General features: G+C 65.4%; 5 protein-coding genes across 5 annotated transcripts; 4 read left to right on the top strand and 1 right to left on the bottom strand.

Annotated features, from left to right (window-relative positions):
• Positions 1 to 1221: 1221 nt before the first annotated feature.
• On the top strand, positions 1222 to 2406 carry EMIHUDRAFT_242887 (hypothetical protein; the record flags this gene model as incomplete). The annotated part of the gene is made up of 3 exons (XM_005771765.1): positions 1222 to 1787; positions 1971 to 2010; positions 2335 to 2406. The coding sequence occupies 3 exons, from the start codon at positions 1222 to 1224 to the stop codon at positions 2404 to 2406; spliced, it is 678 nt and encodes a 225-aa protein (XP_005771822.1).
• Positions 2407 to 2475: 69 nt separating this feature from the next.
• EMIHUDRAFT_444894 (hypothetical protein) lies at positions 2476 to 4176 on the top strand. The gene is made up of 7 exons (XM_005771766.1): positions 2476 to 2494; positions 2641 to 2992; positions 3055 to 3104; positions 3238 to 3504; positions 3667 to 3764; positions 3860 to 3907; positions 3991 to 4176. The coding sequence occupies exons 2-7, from the start codon at positions 2698 to 2700 to the stop codon at positions 4079 to 4081; spliced, it is 849 nt and encodes a 282-aa protein (XP_005771823.1). The 5' UTR covers positions 2476 to 2494; positions 2641 to 2697; the 3' UTR covers positions 4082 to 4176.
• Positions 4177 to 5538: 1362 nt separating this feature from the next.
• EMIHUDRAFT_117976 (hypothetical protein) lies at positions 5539 to 7620 on the top strand (the record flags this gene model as incomplete). Its single annotated transcript, XM_005771767.1, has 2 exons — positions 5539 to 5652; positions 7183 to 7620. The coding sequence occupies 2 exons, from the start codon at positions 5539 to 5541 to the stop codon at positions 7618 to 7620; spliced, it is 552 nt and encodes a 183-aa protein (XP_005771824.1).
• A 3817-nt stretch (positions 7621 to 11437) lies between these two features.
• On the bottom strand, positions 11438 to 13878 carry EMIHUDRAFT_242889 (hypothetical protein; the record flags this gene model as incomplete). Its single annotated transcript, XM_005771768.1, has 4 exons — positions 11438 to 11930; positions 12023 to 12496; positions 12571 to 13151; positions 13237 to 13878. 4 exons carry the CDS (start codon positions 13876 to 13878, stop codon positions 11438 to 11440), a joined length of 2190 nt encoding a protein of 729 aa, XP_005771825.1.
• A 3357-nt stretch (positions 13879 to 17235) lies between these two features.
• On the top strand, positions 17236 to 17400 carry EMIHUDRAFT_75445 (hypothetical protein; the record flags this gene model as incomplete). Its single annotated transcript, XM_005771769.1, has 1 exon — positions 17236 to 17400. A coding segment is annotated over one exon (165 nt), but the record flags the coding sequence as incomplete, so codon positions are not given.
• Positions 17401 to 17974: the final 574 nt, after the last annotated feature.

Below are 17974 nucleotides of genomic sequence, written 5' to 3' on the forward strand. Positions count from 1 at the left end.
CTCGTCGAGCAGTGCGGGCGAGAGGTGCTGACGGCTGCGGCTGACGACGGCCGCACGCCAGCGCACCTCGCCGCTGCCAATGGCCATGTCGACGCACTCCGCTTCCTCTTCGAGCGGTGCGGGCGAGAGGTGCTGATGGCTGTGGATGCGGACGGCGATACGCCATCGCACTGGGCTGCTAGACGGGTCGAGCTCGACGCGCTCGGCGTCCTCGCCGAGCTGTGCGGGCGATGCGCACGGCCCCGAGGGTAAGCTCTGCTTTCGCGCAGCGAGCACTCCGCCGCGCGCGTGTGCCTGCTGGAGCGGCGACGCCTCGCGACAGCCCGAGATCCTCTGCAAGATTCGGCGCTTTGGCTTCTACCAGAGGAAGTTGCCGGGCGGCGCCTCTGGCACCTCGGACCGCAAGCCGCAGCCGCCGAAGCCGGGGCCGCCGAAGAAGGGCTTGCCACCACCGGGGTGGTGCACCGGCTTGATGCCGCCGTCGCCCGCGCCCGCGCCCGCGCCCGCGCCCGCGCCCGCACCCGCGCCCGCGCCGGAAGCTTCGCAGTGGCGTGCCTGGCTCACGACGCCGGGAAATGTCGATTGGCGAGGCAAAGACGTGGACATCGAACGCATCATTTCGAAGCTCGAGAAGAGCGAAATCGAGATCGACGAGATCGTGCATGAGCTCCAAGGCGGGCGCGACAACTTTGCAGGCACTGTGCTTAAAGACTGTGGCATTGATCACCCAGGAACTCGGCTCAGGTTACTCAAGGGCTTGAGGGAAGCGAAGCTTTCATGCAGTAAGGATGACATGCAGTAAGGAGATTTGTCATGTCCGTGCAAATGTTACATAGTACGTAAGGTAACACTGTGCCCTGTGTCTTGGTCCTGGGTATCTCTCCAAATGTAGACCCCTTTGACTTTAAGGAGGCTGCTTTCGCGCGTGCCCAGTAATAAATAAATAAATAGAGCAGTCATCTCCAGGGAGAGATGGGCGACGCACACGAACACAGAGGGACAGTGTTGTAGCCAACCGGCCTTGTAAAATTCTTTTTCACTTGAGGAACAGCGCCTTGTTCGTTTGTGACTGCTGCTGACGTCCAATCGAAGCTGCCTTCCCCACTACCTGCAGTTCACTCGTCACCTCTCCGTGCGCGTAGGCGCGAATTCTTTTTCAGGGACAGCGCCTTACTGCTCGCCGTTAGGTGACTGCTCTGAACACCACGGAGCAGCTCCGGCATGCGGCATCTCCTCGCCGGCGCCTGGCTGGCGCGGCAGCTCCTCCTCGCCGCCGCGCGGCCCGTCACCGTCCAGATGACTTCGTCGACCGCCGTCGATCCGGGCCACGCCGCTCCCGACATGGCCGCCATGGTTGCGGCCGGCCATCTGAAGCACGACAACTCCGCCTGTCTGTGCGTGTGGGACGTGGACCGCACGTTAACCGGCGAGCAGGGCTCCTCTGTCGGCGCCGGCGCGCCATGTCCAGACAACAGGCACATGACGGGTGTGGTCGACACCGCCTACGGCGGCGGGACGCTCTCCCTTTCGCAGCTCTCCCTCAACCTGCACACCACCTTCTGCGCCGCGTGCTACATGGGCGTCATCTCCTCGGGGCCCGTCTCCGGCAGCGGCTCGTCCGAGAGGTACACCATCGTCCAGAAGCTCCGCGCGGTCGGCCTGCTGGGCTTCGGCGAAGGGAGGACCGACCCGCACCCGCCGTGGAGTGACGCGCACCCGAGCTCGCCGCTGCGGGTCAACGTGCCCGAGGGGAGCAAGCAAGACGAGATCGTCGAGATCCTCGACTGGTACCGCTCCGGGGCCCGGGGCCGCCGCCCCTCCCCCTTCCGCCGCCCCTCCCCCTCCCGCCTCGCGCCAAGTCGGAGCTCCCCGCACGCACACCGGTGGCGCTCGCGTCGACAGCCACTAATTAATTAATAGCTAATTAAGAGTTAATTAGTTAATTAATTAGGTGGCGCTCGCGTCGACAGCCACCTCGCCAGCGCGGGGAGCGGGGTGACGCTGGTGGCGGTCCGCGCAGCCACCGTCACTCACCCTCCTCCCCCGCCGTCGCCGCCCCCCGGCGCCCTGTGCCCGGGAAACAGCCCACACGTCGTGCGGCGAGGCGGTGTGGGCGCGAGTCGTGTGCCACGGCGGCTCAATTCATACTTAACAGCTAACTAATCGTTAGTTCGTTCATTACTCAGGCGCGAGTCGTGTGCCACGGCGGCTCAATTCATAATTAACAGCTAACTAATACTTTAGTTAGTTCATTACTCAGGCGCGAGTCGTGTGCCACGGCGGCTCAATTCATACTTAACAGCAAACTAATCGTTAAGTTCGTTCATTACTCAGGCGCGAGTCGTGTGCCACGGCGGCGGCTGCTTCTCGTGCGGGGAGCGCGTGACCTGGCTGGCGGCTGATTAATAATTAATAGTTCATTAGTAGTTAATTACTTAGTTAATAGGAGCGCGTGACCTGGCTGGCGCACGCCGGCGGAGGAGGCGTGACCGAGGCGCGCCCGCGCCCAGCACCCTGTGACACCTCCGCTACACACTACACAGCGGCCAGAGGCTTCTCATCGGAGGCCGTGCAGCAGCGCGGGGCGACACAGTCTCACACCCGCGACTAACACCGCCGCCGCCGCCGCCGCCGCCGCAGGCGTGCAATCGCGTCGCGCAGGACTTCCCCGCCCAGTGCGGCGGCTGCTATAGCCCAATGCACTTCACCGCGCCAGCCCTGCAAGGCTGCTGCGTATACCCGTCGCCGCCGCCGCCGCCCCACCCGCTGCCGCCGCCATCACCGCTGCCGCCGCCTCCCCACCCGCCGCCGCCGCCGCCCCCGCCGTTGCCGCCGCGCCCGCCACGCCCGCCGCCGTCCCCACTCCCGCCCCCTCCTCCGCCGTGGCCTCCCGGCGCCCTCTGCCCCGGTGGGAGCCCCACATCGTGCCAAGGGGCGGTCTGGTCGACGCCGGCGTGCAGAGGCGGCGCTTGCTTCTCGTGCGGCGCTCGAGTCAAGCGGCGACGGCTTAATTAGTAATCACTAGTTAACTGATGGTGAATTAGTACTAATTAGGCGCTCGAGTCACATGGCTCACGAGCGTCGGCGGCGCCGAGGTTGCGCAGGCGCGAGTTGTGCTCTGACTCTCTCTCTCTCTCTCTCTCTCTCTCTCTCTCTCTTTCCCCGCGCCGCAACACACCGAGCAGGTCTGGAAGAGGCAGTGTGTCACGGCTGCGAGTCTCTCTCTTACTTTGGTAGGCGTGCAACCGCGTCGCGACGGAGTTTCCGGCCGAGTGTGGGGGCTGCTTCAGCCCGTTGCACCGCACCGCGCCGGCGATCGAGGGGTGCTGCCTGTACCCGCCGCCGCCGCCCCCGGCAGCGGCGCCTCTGCTGCTTCCGTCTCTGCTGCTTCCGCCGCCGCCGCCGCCGCCGCCGCGAGCCCGTCGGCCGCCGCGCACCAAAGGCGTCAGCAGGAGCAAGGGGGGCGATCTGTGGGCGCCGCCTGCAGCTGCGGTCCGCGGGGAGGCTACCAGATATGGGGAGATCTAGGGAGATCTAGGGAGATCTAGGGAGATCTAGGGAGATATAGGGTCCGCGGCGAGGCTACCAGTCTCCCTGGCGCTCGACCAGGCGCTCTCTCCGCCCGACACACCCGCGGTCACCCGTCGCTGCACACCCCGCTTGTAGGCCGGGGCGTGCAGGGCGGGGGGAGGGGGGCGGGGCACCTTCACCGAGGCGTGGGGCGTGCGCACGCACGAACAGTGCCGCCAGCGCTGCGCGTCCAGGCAGCCCCGAGATACCCAGCCCGAGATGACCCGTCCACGCCAGGTCCTCTTCCACGCAACGGCGCTCGCTGATGCCCGCCCGTTCTCGCGCGCAGCTCGAAGTGCCTCGGGTACGAGTACGCCGAGGTCGGCAGCTATCGCCGGTGCGCTGCAAGCACTGCACTGGGGCCAAGCTCGCACCGCGCGCACGCAGCCTTGCCCGCACGCGCGGCTCTTGTGAGACTAGGTGCGAGCTGCACGCTGCGACGCTCGTCGCCACAGCGCCAGGAGTGAAGGGCTACGTGTGCTGGACCAAGCAGACTCCAGCGCGTCCCTGAGAGAAACACACGGCGGTCCTTTAACCGCCCATATGTGCCATATATCCACTAGATTTGTGAGGTATCGGTCTTTAAATCAGTTTTTACAACCGGGCCGAGGTGCGAGAGGTGTGCAGGTGGCGACGCTCTCTCCCGTTCTCCGACACCGGCCCTCACTTACATAATGTGCTTCAGCTCAGAAAGATACGGAGATTGTCAGCTGGTGACAGCCAGTCCGTTAGTTAGCGTTGCATGTGCATGCGCATGCTACATGTGATATATATGCACTCTGTCGCTTCCCATGTAATCAAGTGATTCTTCTGCAGGCCGCAATTCGCACATCCGTCTGAGGCTTGTCGTTCGTGAAATCAGACGAAGCACTTTCTTGGAGCACTGGGAGATGATCAGAAAGAAAGAAAACAGAGAGAGGGAGGGATGGGGGGGAGAGAGAGAGAGATCTTCTCTTGGGATGGGAGAGCACGGCACGCCGCCCCCCCGGCCACCACACGGGGTTTTTAAGGAGGTAATCATCGGCCCTCTGTGGGTTTCTTCTTTCGGTGTTTATGAATTCTTCTTTTTCGTGCCAGTCTGTGTGCGCGCCAGTCCCGTGTTGTAAAATGCTTCTTTCCGTCCTCGCACAGGAGTCGCTTAGGCGGCTCCCATGGTGTATCTGTGTTAGTGCCAGTGCCTCCCGTGACGAAAAACGAACACACACCAAGCGCTAAGCGTGAGAAGACACGAGTTCGAAATTCGTAGGAGCATCTGCGCAAATTGAGCCCGCTCAGGTGTGAACAAAAATATAAGGGTCGAGCAGGTTCCGAACTGGGGATCTCCCGCCAGCGGGAAGGCTTCAAGCAAGAGACCGCTCGGATTGAACGGAGGTCTCAGATCGGGAAACCTATGTAGCATACCGGAGGAATTAGACACCACAGATACGCACACACCGACCCCCGAAGTGCCAAGAAGGACGTCATTAGTACGAAACCTCAGAAGGCCATGGGCGCCGAGAGAACATTCCCCCGAGAGGACAAAAAGAAAGTCGACGCACCCCCTCCTTGCGCAGTGCCCTCGCTAAGTGTCGCCGTAATCGGGGCACGCTATCCTGTGCAGTCAGGGCAAGCGGGGGCGAGGCGCAGTCCCTCTGGTCTATACTGGTGTGGTTCTGTCCCTAGTCTCGGAGGGGGGCAAAAAGATAAGAATATCTAATTTGTTAGTGCCAGTGCGCGCCAGTCCCGTGCCTAGTGTCGTGCGAGGGTCGTAAACTTCTTCTTTCCTGCCAGTGCGCGCGCGAGTCCGCCGCTGCCGAGCAAGAGAGGGCGCGGGGGCAGGAAGGATTGCTGTACAACGAGGAGATCAGACAGCGCATAGGAGTCATTCTGATCCTGAAAACAAAAAATCTCTCTCTCTGATCCTGAGCGAATCAGGGTAAAATTCTAGGAAGCAATCGCGGTCCCTCGCGGCCGCGTGACGCCGCACCAATGGCGCGCGGTGCCTCGTCCGCGAGCGCCGTCCAGAGCTGCACCGACAGTCGCTGCAGCACAAACGGCATCCATTCGCGCGCCGACCACGACGCCTGGTCGTACTGCCACCATGTGAGCTTCCGGCCCGCCACCTCAGCCACCCGCATCACGGCATCAGCAGCTCCTCCATCCACCGCCCCCGCGCTCATGGCGCCGAACTCCTCGAAGAGCAGCGCCTCCACATGACACTTCCCCTCTGCATCAAAGTACTGGCCCTTGACAGCCTCAACCGTCCCGATCCCCCTCCGCGGGTCCCACCGTCCCACCCACCCGCGCCTGTCCCCGCCCTCCACGCCCAAAACCGTCTCTTTCCTGCCCAGTGGAGCCCATGAGCGGCGCCATCAGCCCGACCTTGCTCGCCGAGCTGGCCAAGGGCGACCTGGCCTCGCTGCGCGCCCTCCTCTCCGGGCGGACGCGCGGCCCGGCGCTCACGGCCCTGCTCGACGCGCGGCTCGAGGCCCAGAACCACTTCACGCTGCTGGTCTACGCCGCTTGGTGCGGGCAGGCCGACGCCGTGCGGCTGCTGCTCGAGAGCGGCGCGAGCGTGGGGGCGACGACCGGCGGCGGCTCCACCGCGCTGGCCATCGCTTGCCAGAAGGGCCACCTTGAGTGCGCCCAGCTGCTCCTCGAGGCCAGCGCGGCGGTCGACCAAGCCAAGAACAACGGTGCCACGCCGCTGTCCATCGCGTGCCAGAACGGCCAGCTCGAGTGCGTGCGGCTGCTCCTCGGCGCCAGCGCGGCGGTCAACCAAGCCAAGGACGACGGCGCCACGCCGCTGTACGTCGCGTGCGAGAAGGGCCGCCTCGAGTGCGCCCGGCTGCTCCTCGGGGCCAGCGACGCGGCGGTGAACCAGGCCACGGAAGGCGGCTTCTCGCCGCTGTACGTCGCGTGCTGGAGCGGCTACCTCGAGATCGCCCGGCTGCTCCTCGGGGCGGGCGCGGCGGTCGACCAAGCCACGGAATACGGCGTCACACCGCTGTACATTGCGTGCGAGAAGGACCACGTCGACGTCCTCCGGCTGCTCCTCGAGGCTAGCGCGGCGATCGACCAAGCCAGGGGCGACGGCACCACGCCGCTGTACATTGCGTGCCAGAAGGGCCACCTCGAGTGCGTTCGGCTGCTTCTCGAGGCTAGCGCGGCGGTCAACCAAGCCAGGGACGACGGCGCCACGCCGCTGTACATTGCGTGCCAGAAGGGCGACCTCGAGTGCGTTCGGCTGCTACTCGGCGCCGACGCGGCAGTCAACCGAGCCAAGGACAGTGGCGTCACGCCGCTGCACATCGCGTGCTACCATGGCCACCCCGCCATCGTGCTCTGCCTGCTGCGGGCGGGCGCAGACACAGCGGCGTGCGATGCGAGCGGCAAGACGGCGCTGCAGCTGGCAAAGGAGGAGGGCCACGGCGAGTGCGAGCGCGCACTTGTGGCGGCGGCGAGGGAGGCGAAGAGAGCGGAGATTGAGGCGAGGGTGGCGAGGGCAGTGGCCGAGAGGGCGGCGGCAGAGAGGGTGGAGGCCGAGAGGGCGGCCGAGGAGGCTGCGGCGGCGCTGCTGGCGGAGGAGGAGGCGGGGAAGTGCCCCGAGGAGAAGAAGACGGCCAAGAAGAGGGGCAAGAAGAAGAGCAGGGCGGAGGGGGCGGCGCTGGGCCGTCGCAAGAGGCCGAGGCGCCGGCAGAGGAGGCGGCGGAGGAGGCGGTGGCGGCGGCGGAGGAGGCGGAGCTGGCGGCGGCGCTCGAGGAGAGCGCGAGGCTGGGGGAGGGGAGGCGGGCGGCGGAGGCGCAAGGGCCGTCCTCGGCCGCAGAGGCGCCGGCTCCGAGGGAGGAGGAGCCGCCGGCCGACTTCATCTGCCCGATCACGACCGAGCTCATGAGTGACCCGGTGATGGCGGCGGACGGGCATTCGTACGAGCGGTCGGCGATCGAGCGCTGGCTCGCGACCAAGTCGACGAGCCCGATGACGGGCGAGGCGCTCGTGCACACCTTCCTCGCCCCCAACCACACGCTGCGCCGGATGATCCGGGAGTGGGAAGAGGCGAACGCATGCTGAAGAGCGCAGCGCTTGCGCCGCCCGCCACCGTCGGCCGTCGGCTCACACTTACACCGTCCCGTGACTAGCGGACTGCGCGCCCTGAGAGGACGGCGACCTCGTTGTGCATGGAACAAAAGTTAGAGTCGGTGTGCGTGAGCGAGACGACGCGGCGGCCCTGCGCAGTCCACATACTGTACGCCCGTGCGGCTGAATATGGGGAGGCGCCCTGCCGGGATCGTGGGAGATTGTCGACGCCGAGATGTACGCCATCTACAGCTTCCTGCGCACGAAGGCGGACGAAACAGAAACGACCCTCCAGCCACACCGATGCCTAGTAATGTCGGACAGCGAGACGGCGCTCAAGGAGATCGAACGGGCGTATCGGGGGCGGGCACGCGGCGAGACAAATAGGAGCGCACTCAATGCAAGGTTATGCGGCGGTGCAAGCACAAATCGACATTATACAGCGCCACGGAGGGTACGTGATTTTCATCTTCACAGAGGGGCACGCGGGCAACGCGCCCAATTCCATGGCGGACGCGGCGGCAAAGGCACACCTGCGGAGCAGGGTAACGAGCGCGTACGAGATGGACCTAGCACGACACGTGACGAACAGGGCATGCATCTACACGCATGAGGAGGAGGGGCAGGCGCCGGAGATCCGAGACAGGAGGCTGTATCAAGAAGCGAAGGAGAAAATTGGGCGGTGGGTACGAAAGCGGCTGGACGGCGGGCACACAGCGCGAAAGGGAGGAGACGACAACGTGTGGAGGACGGTAATCAAGGCGACGGGGACGATATCAGGCGACACGAGATACGAGGGAGACAGAGAACGGGGTCCAAAATCGACCCAGCGCCAGCCCGAGGCCTGCGGGGAGAAGGCGAGGCTAAGGCTGGTACACGGCATGCGGACGGGACAGACCCGAGGTATAGAGCACGGGAGGCGATGGAGGGCCAGCCTAGAGGCAGAGGCGTGGCAGGACGGGTGGGACGAGGAGGGAGGAGGAGCGTGTGCCGATGGGGCTGAAGGTTGTTGGCATCCTGGATGTTGCAGGACAATAGCTAACACTAGGCACGTCCTATGCGCCGAGTGCGAGGCGGTGAAGGGAGAGAGGAGGGAGCACTACCGGGAGATGAGGAAAGGCGCGGCGGACGTGCTCAAGGCGCTACGATGGACGCCACCGAAGTCAAGGAGGCGGACACTCGCCCACACCGCAGAGTGCGAAGCCCAGGCGCTCGCTGTACGCGCCATTGCTGGGGCGACGAAGAGGTGCGCAGGAAGAAGGGAGAGCGACGAGGAATGGGAGGCGATGGAGCAACTGCTAGCTGGACGACTACCCGAGCCGAGTGTGATGGACCAGGACCCGCCAGAAGACATCATGAGGGAGTATGACACACGGGTGGTGACTTCACTCAAGGCATTGCAGCAGACGGCGGCATCAATAATCAAAGTACGGGAAGAGAAGAGGAAGGGACTCGAGGCGGAGAGGAAGGAACGAGTAGCCGCGGAAACAGAACGCCTGAGAGAGGGACAGAAGGAAAGGAAGGAGAGGATACGAGAAATGGAGTGGGCGGCGAATGCGTGTATTTGCTGGCGACGGAGGCGACGTCGACAACGTGATGCTGAGGAGAAGGAAAGGGAAGAGGCAGAGAGACGCCTCGAAGCGGGGAGAGGCAGAACGACGAGAGCGATGGGGATGACACTCAAAACGACCCACTGCGAGCTCGAAGGCGAAGGCCAGCGCAGGAAACGCGGTGATAGGAACGACGATGCGGCGAGCGCCGGAGGGAAGCGACGACAGCGAGGGGACGAGGACGGCAAGCAGAGAGGAGAACAGACGGCGAGCGGCGCACGCGAGGGCGACCACGCAGGAGAAAACAGACGGGACGAGGGGAAGGAAACGCGGCCCGCCAGGAAGCGAAGGCAGACGGCAAGATACGTCGCCGGACCAGCGACAGGAAGCGCAGGAAAACAAAAAGAACAAGACCAGGAGCATGGAGACGAGGGAAGGCGCGAGGCGCTCCGCCGACAAGCAGCAGAGGCAGCGGCGAAAGTAACGACGGCCATGCTAACGACGGGCGGCACGGTGGAAGGGGCGAAGGTAGGCCCCTCTGGCATAGCGGAAGGGGAACTCGGCCTACTGGCGACGAGGAGGCTAGAGAAATTCGAGGTGTGTAGCATCTACACTGGGGAGATCTTCCGGACAGGAACGGCGCAGCCACCAGAGACAGTACCAGCCGAACTGTCACGACACACGGCAGCAGGGGGGACGCAGCTGGATGGAAGTGACGACGAGAGCGAGGACGACTTTGACAGCGTCGCGGCGCGCTGTAACTTCGATTGGCCTGCAGCATCGAATGAGCCGAAACGAGGCACGAGGGCGACGCACTTCGTACGCTACGAGGAGATACAATTAGGCAAGGCAGCTGCGCAGGTGATGGTCCTGTTTGCAGAGAGGGGAGTCAAGGAAGGCCAAGAAATCACATGGTCATATGGGGACTCATACAGGAGCCACCGCAAGGAGATGGGATACAGGGCGGGGACCAGGGCGGATCCGAACGCAATAACACCCCAGCAAGCGCGGACGGCATTCGCGAGATACTGCAAAAAGATAGACGTGACGAAGGAGGAGCTAGCGTGGAACTTTGGATGCATACCGGCAAGCCAAAATAACGAGCAGGAGGCTGTCCTGGTGCGTGAGCTAATCCTGAGCAACAATAAGCGACTGTACCACGGAGCACAGAGCGCAGCAGACAGGACGGCGGCGACGGCGGACATGGCAGAGACGAGTGTGAAACAAAGGGCGGCGGGCATGGAGGGCGGTAGCGACGGGGATGGTGACGGTGGCGAGGGAGAGGAAGGGGGTCCATTAACACCAGACAGCGAGAGGGGCAGGGAGGAAAGGGGGAGAGAGGAAGCCAACGCGACGTGCGCAGAGGATGAGGATATAAACTGGGACGACGCAGCGGAGGGGATAGGCGAGGGAATCGAGGGACCGGAGGGCTTTCGCGACAGCGACGATGATGACGAAGAAAGGGGAGGGGACGGAGGGGCGACACGCAGGAGGGGCGAAATCGCTAACGGCCCGAGCAGAGAGGGCGACGGCGGGGCACGAGGGAACAACGGAGACGCTACCGATGACGCGAACCGAGGCACGGACGACGGCGGGGACGGGGAGGGCGACAGCGACGTCGAGGTTGACGCAACGGTATCGAGAGCGCCACCCAAAAGGAGCCGGACAGCCATGGAGGTCACCGAATGGAGGGCGAACGGCACGATACGAAAAGGCAGGGCGAGGCGGATGGAGAAAGAAGTGCCGAGAAGGCCATGGTGGAGGGGAGGGACGGGAGGACGAAAGAAGGGCGAGGAGGACGAGCGGCCCGCACAGACCGCGAGCAGACAGCGCCTGCTGGCCATTTCGAGACATTCGCCAAGAACGCTAGCTACATGGGAGGGCTTCGTGAAGGATGGATTGAAAAACATTCGAACAAAGAAGAGGCGACGGGAGGAACCGGCGGAGGATGCAGTGACGTGACACACACACACACACACACACACACACACACACACACACACACACACACACACACACACACACACACACACACACACACCGCTCACCCACGCGCACTGGGCCTTGCACTTTGAATGCCGTGGGGCTCCTGTCGTCAGACGTGGAGACGCGAGGGTTGCCCCCCCTTGCCCCACCACCTCGTGTGTGTGGAGAAGTTTACCTTACCTTACCTTACCTTACCCGTGCGGCTCCACCGCCTGGAAAAGTCCTACTAGCTGCGCGGCGTTTTTTATAACTTTTTCGGCTGTCGCCCCTTTTATTTACCTTGCTACTTTACCATCGGCGCGTGTCCCTCTCAGCACCTCCAACACGGTTTTAAACCCTCGCCGCCTCGCCTCGTCCTCGGGCGTGTGCCCCCACCGATCCTTGAGCGAGCCAATCGGGCGGCGCAACGACCTCAAAAGTGTGCCTGCCAGCACCGGCGAGCCAGCGCACGCAGCGATGTGAAGCGCCGTACGGCCGTCGTAATCGCACGCGGAGGGGAGGGCGCCGGCGGCGAGGAGGGAGGCCAGCAGGCCGGCGTCAGACGTTGCAGCCGCGTTGCAAAGCAGCGACGCCTCCTCGTGCTCCGGCAGGCGCAGCGTCGCGCCCAAGCGCTTCAGCGCCTCGACGCAGCCTCCGTGCCGGTTGATCGCAGCCTCGTGGAGCGGGGTCCGCCCGAACCTATCGACCGGCGAGACGTCGCACCCCTCGCCGGCGAGCAGCTCCACCATGTCCACGTGCCCCTGCGCTGCGGCGAGGTGCATCGCGGTCCTGCCGTTCGTGCAGGGGTGCGGTTAGGACCGCCGCTCACTCAAAAAGGGGGCGCGTGCGGACGGGTGGTGCGCAAAATGATACGGCGGCACCTGCCGTCGTAGTCGGGCGGCACCGACGACGCGTCGACCGTCAGCAGGAGCCGCTGCACCGGCAGCAGCAGATTCTTTGCGGCGAGGTCGCAAAGAGTCGTCGACAGCGCTCGCTCGTGCTTGGCCTTTTGGCCGCGCAGCGCCGCCGCCAGGGCGCCGCACCGCTCGCCGAATGCAGAGACGGCGGCGCTCTCTGCGGCGGCGCGCTCCACCGCCGCGTCGGAGCCGGAGCGGCTCCGCCCGCTCGACCAGCGCCGCCGCCGCGGAGGCGACGGCGGAGGGGGCGTGGCGGCCTGCTCCGCGGCGCTCTGCCCCCACGCCTCGGCGCGCGAGATGAGGCGCGCGAGGATGCGGCGGCCCTGCGCCGGGAAGGCCTCGAGGAGGGCGTCGCGGTCGGCGTCGGTCAGCTTGAGCGCGCGCGTGAGGCTGGTGATCGCAATCTCCCACGGCATCGCGAGGCCCGAGAAGAAGGACCTATGGTGTAGCAGCGGGACTGGTACAGCTAGAAGGCCTCTCGGCGTCACCTCTGTTCCTGACACGGGCCAGACTCTGCTCCGAGCACGGATCCGGCGCCGCAGACGTGCACAGCCACGCCCTCCACCACCACCTCCGCTCCGCCGTCCACAACCACCCAGAGGTCCTGCGCCAGGTCGCCCGGCTCGAAGACGCGCAAGCCGCTCATGAGCATCAGCTCCTCCGCGCGAGCAGCCAGCGCCGCGACGAAGCGCGCGTCGTCGCCCTCGCCCGCCGCGGCCAGCAGGGGGACGCGCGAGAGCAGCGGGAGGTGCCTCGTGTTCCGCGCCTTCTTCGTGAGGAAGGAGGGGAGCTTGCGCTCGAAGGCGGAGGCGTCGACGGTGCCAGAGACGTGCTGCAGCCACAGGTACGCCTTCATGCTGCGGCGCAGCGGCGGGGGCAGGCCCGTGCTGCGCACGTACCTGCCTAGCATCAGCAGGTCGCGCCGGTACGCGGCCCGCTCCCCGTCGCCCCGCGTCGCGAGCATGGCGACGGTGCCGATGATCCACGCGGTGAGTGCGAGGTTGGCGAGCATGTAGGCCGTGGCAAACAGACGCTCGCCCGTGGTCTCTGGCGAGTAGTCTCCGTACCCGACGGTGCAGAGGGTCGTGACCGCCTAATTAACTATTAATTGACTATTAATTATTAATTACGCCCCCGACGGTGCAGAGGGTCGCGACCGCCCAGTATATCGCGAGCACCCACTGCTGGCCCCAGCCCTGCGCGTCGCCGAGGCCGTGCTCAAACATCTCCTCGCCCGGCGCGGCGAGGTACCAGATCGTGCAGCCGCCGACGTGCGCGTCGAGCAGCAGCAGGAGCGTGAACTTGATCGCGAGGAGGCCTCCGTACGAGAGCCGCTCGTCGAGCTCGAGCTGCCAGAAGAGCGCAGAGAGGCGGCGTGCGCGGAGGAAACGCAGGTAGGCCAGCAATCTGATCGAAGTCAGCGAGTCGACCGGCACTGCCGCCAGCATGTCGAGAAGCAGCCACTTCCGGCAATAGCGCCGCGCAACCGCACTAGGCTGCGACACGACCTCGCCAGTAGTGGCTCGCTCGTACGTCAGGACGAGCGATACGAGCACGTCCAACGAGAAGAAGAGGTCGGCAGCGTGGCTGGCGGCGGCGAGCGGCGGCGACCCGTCAAAGAAGGCGAGTTGCAGCGGCACGGCCATGAGCGTCGCCACCGTGCCGAGCAGCGCCACATAGCGCCACGCAGCGTATGCGGCGCCCTTGTGGCTGATCGTCCAGCAAGAGCCGGTCGCAAGTGCACTCTGACGTGAGCCCGGCACCACGACAGCATCGCTGTCGAGGAGTGGCGCGCGGAGGAGCTGCTGCTGGCGGGACATCGTGTGAATCAGGAGCGGCCCGGAGAGCGTAAAGAGCAGGGGCAGAGCGATGACCACTTGCCGGCATCGAATGGTTCCGCCATCGAATGAGAGGGGTGCAGGAAAAAAAAAGTATTATCCTAACGGTGTGGGGGCGCGGAGGGCTTGTTGGCGAGCCAAAATGGTGTTTTCCGAGGCGCTGCGCTAGGCTCAGAGCGAGTTCGCGCTGCGCTAGGCTCAGACGGCGAGTTCGCGCTGCGCTAGGCCCAGACGGCGAGTTCGCGCTGCGCTAGGCTCACAGATGCGAGTGCGCTGCGATAGAAGAAAAAAACAGCTTCGAAACGACAACCGAAGGGAGGACTGTGTAGTGTAATCATGTGTCAAGAATCGTGCTGCTGCTGCTGCTGCTCGCCCGCGGGCAGCCTTCGCCGCCTCGGCCGCCGCCTTGCGCTCGGCGCGTCGCCGCGCCCCCTCCACCTCCTCACGCACCATTCGGATGCGGCCGGCGCGGGTGGGGTCGGGCGGAAGCCCCTCCGACTCGAACACGGGCCCCGTGAGGACAACGTCGTCCGGCAGGAGGAAGGCCGGTGGCGGAGGGAAAACGGTAGCGACTCCGCCCGGCGGCAGCGGCACCACCGCATCCGCGCCACCACCGTCGGCGAATTGCTGACGGCAGCGCTCCAAGACGGGAGAGCCACCGGGCCGGCCTCCAACGCCGAGCGGGCGCGGAGGAGTGTTGCCGACGTCCGAGAGCGCAGTGCGTCGGTGCGGCGAGCCTCCGCCGCCACCTCCGCCGCAGGCGTGCGGCCCGCTCGACTGTGACATGAAGCAAATCTTGCCCAGACACAATGACCCTGCGCTCGCCTGCTGCTTTCGCCGAGTCACGCCGGGAGTTTGAGAATTCTTTTTCACCCAAACCTTTTTTGGCCGTGATACTGGTGGTTTAGCGACCAGCATGGCAGCCTCCAGCGACCTGCAGGCTCTGCAGCTTGAGAATCGGAACCTGCAGCAAAAGCTCGACTGGAAGCAGCTCAAGATCAACGAGCTCGAGACGAAAGTTCGCGATCTCCGCGGTGGCGGCCTCGCCGCCGACCTCGGGCGCCTCGAGCGGTCCATCGGCCGCCTCTCGCTGCAGATGGAGCACGTCCAGCTCGTCATCAAGAAGCCGGAGTGGTCGTTTCACACCTTTGCGATGCCGGAGAAGACCGCCTCCTCGGCGCACACCATCTTTGTCCGGCCGCCCAGCGGGGACCGGATCGAGGTCACCATTCCGCCGGGCAAGCAGCCCGGCGAGGTCTTCACCGTCATGCTCAAGGACGAGGACGCGTACCCGCCGGACTGGCCGTGGCACGCGGCGCCGCCCGCGGCGCCCGCGCACTCCGCGCCGCCGCCGTGGGCGGAGGAGCAGCAGCAGGAGGAGGAGGGCGAGGACGGGGAGGAGGGCGCAGGCGAGGAAGGCGCAGACGAGGCGGCCCTCCGGAAGAAAGCCAAGGCAAAGGCCGATGTCGAGCGGCGCAAGGAGCAGCGGCACGCCGCGGCCGCGGCGGCAGGCCGCGTGCCCGGCCAGCATGGCAACCCAAACTGCCGCGCGCGGCCGGCAGAGCCGGAGGGAGGCGCGGCAGGAGGTCCCTCCTCCTCGCGCATGGCTGTGGAGTGAGTCCCGAAGGTGTGCGCTGAGAGGTGTGCAGTGGTGCACCGGAGGTGAGGACGGGAGGGAGGGCTGCGAGCCACTCTTGTGTGTGTGCGGCGCCACGCCTCACGAGGTCTCCGTTTTTATTCATTTATTTGCCACGCGCACGCCGTCCCCCTCACTCACAGAGTGTCACACACACCACACGGCCCTGCGTGGCCGCGGGAAGGGTGTTGGTTGAGACGCGGGGCGACTGCGGACTGGGTGGGCGGGGCGAGGGCGGAGGGGCGGAGCAGCGACGCGCGCGCGACGGAGGGGCGGAGCAGCGACCGCTGCAGCGGTCGCTGCTCCGTCTGTGCCAGAGACACGCGCTCTGCCCCTCCACAGAGCGCGCGTGAGGCAAGGTGGGGGCAAGCGTGGCGGCGCGGGGACGCGCGGCGGCGGCGGCGAGCATCCGAGCGCTCCGTGCGCGGTGAGGCGGCCGGGCGAGGGCGCGGCGGGCGACGGGGCAAGGGAGCAGCCGGGCGAGGAGAGGTAGGAGGTGCTCGCCGGCGAGCGCTCCCGCGCCTGCGAAGGGGCAAGGCCTGAGGGCGGGCGGGCGGGCGGGCGGGCGGGCGCGGGTGGGGGGGATAAACGCTGCGCCGCCAAAGGAACCAGCGACACTGGCCGCGGCTCGTCGCCACGCGCCGGCTCGGAAGAGGGGCTGTCGGCGGCGAAGCAGAGTGGCACGCCTCGCCGCTCGAGCCGCCGACAGCCCCCCTCCTCGACGTGATGGCCGCTCCCGGAGCCGGCCGGTGCGCGCCCGACCCACGCCCCCTCTCGCACCCCTCCGACCCCCCCTGCGCGGCGCACCCGTCCGCTGTGCGCCGGCTCGAGCGCCTATTGCCAAATCGCGACGTTTGAGCGCAGCGCACGCATCCTCTGGGCGCCTGAGCGCGGCGGAATCTTGCCAGAATGTGGCCGCAGGAAGAGCCTCCGGCGGGCCTCCGGCGGACGCCTGGCGGCGTGGCGCTGCGCGCCGGCCTGCGGCCCAAAGCCCGAACGAGCGGTCAAGTTAACTTGACGCGCCGAATCCCTTGGTTGGCCCTCGCAGCTGTGATACAAAAGTGGGGACGCGCCTGGCGGCGCGCCCCCAAAAATTTTTTCTTTTCTTTTGAGAGCAGGACGCCGGGTTTGTCTTGTATGTGCATGTCGGGCCTGGGTGTGTGTGAGGGGCAGCGGGGCGGGAGCGTGCGGGGCAGAGGCCCAACGTCGGGCGGCTTGTCGGGGTCCGGAGCATTCGAGGGGGGAGCGAGGAGGGGAGGATGGGCGGTCGGCGTCGGAGTAGCAGGCTGCAGGGCGTACGGGGTAGCCGTCACTTTCCTGCCTCACAAGGGCGGGGCTGTCCCGGAAAGTGAGAAACGCCGGGCAGCGTGGCGCATTACTGAACCCTCCCATACGTGCTTGTGCTTCCTCCTTCGCTGTCCCATCTCCTCATCTCTTTCCCGCCTGGGCGGGGCGGTGGGCGGGCGCGCGGTGCGGCGTGGCGTGTGCGTGTGTGCGGCTGCAACGGAGGACCGCTCGCAGAGGACCATTGGGTTTGTACTATTAACAACGAAGGCGCTCTCAAAAAAAAAAAAAACGAAAATTTCTTTGGCTCGTCTGCCCCAGCCGCAGGCCGCAGCCCGCAGCAAGGGTTCAACTCACTTCTTTGCGAGCGTGACGGCAAGCTGCGTCAACTCCTCCTTGAACTCAGCCAGCACGCCTTGCTCGTGGAGTCGGAGGGCATCGCCACTTTTACGGCGCTGCAGCGGCGCGGCGTGCCGAGCGAGATGCTGTATCTCCCCGGCGAGAACCACCACTGCCTGAACCCGCAAAACAGCGTCGTCTGGCACGAGACCGTGATGCGGTGGATCAAGTCGTGGACTGAGTGAGTCGAGAAAGAAGTGGTCCGAGCCATCGAGGGCAGGGCAGGAGCCACCGAGAGGCCGCACTATGATATTCTACGGCACTCGTTGTGTGAGGTGGAGGACTAGAGGAGTAGGTATAAGGAGACAGACCAGGACCAGCGCCGCAAGCCTAAGCGAAACCCGTTGGCTTGTTGCACCTGGACATGGGTGGACGCAGGATCCTGCATACTTGGAGCACTTGGAAAAGAAAGAAAGAAAAAAACAGACAACTCAAGGGTTTGTTCCGAAGGGAGGGATGGGAGGACGGCACGAATAAATAAATAAATACAACGGACATCCCAAGCTAGGGCTGGGTCGAGGACAGACACGTCCCCACCTTTGCAGGATTTTGCAAAAGCGAGGGGGGAGGGCGCATCGCCGCGCGGAGAGGGCTGGGCACAGGGCACAGGGGATCTCTCTCGCATAGGATATGCACTCGGCGGCACGAGGGCAAGGCTGGGCGTCCTATGTTTGTGCTCCCCCCCGGACCCCTCGCTCTCGGGCACTAACCATCTGACCACTCATCGACGGGGCTTGGCGAGCGGCCGCGCTGCGGGGC

This window comes from Emiliania huxleyi, assembly GCF_000372725.1.
Source record: "Emiliania huxleyi CCMP1516 unplaced genomic scaffold EMIHUscaffold_371, whole genome shotgun sequence".
In the NCBI taxonomy this organism is placed as follows: domain Eukaryota; phylum Haptophyta; order Isochrysidales; family Noelaerhabdaceae; genus Emiliania; species Emiliania huxleyi.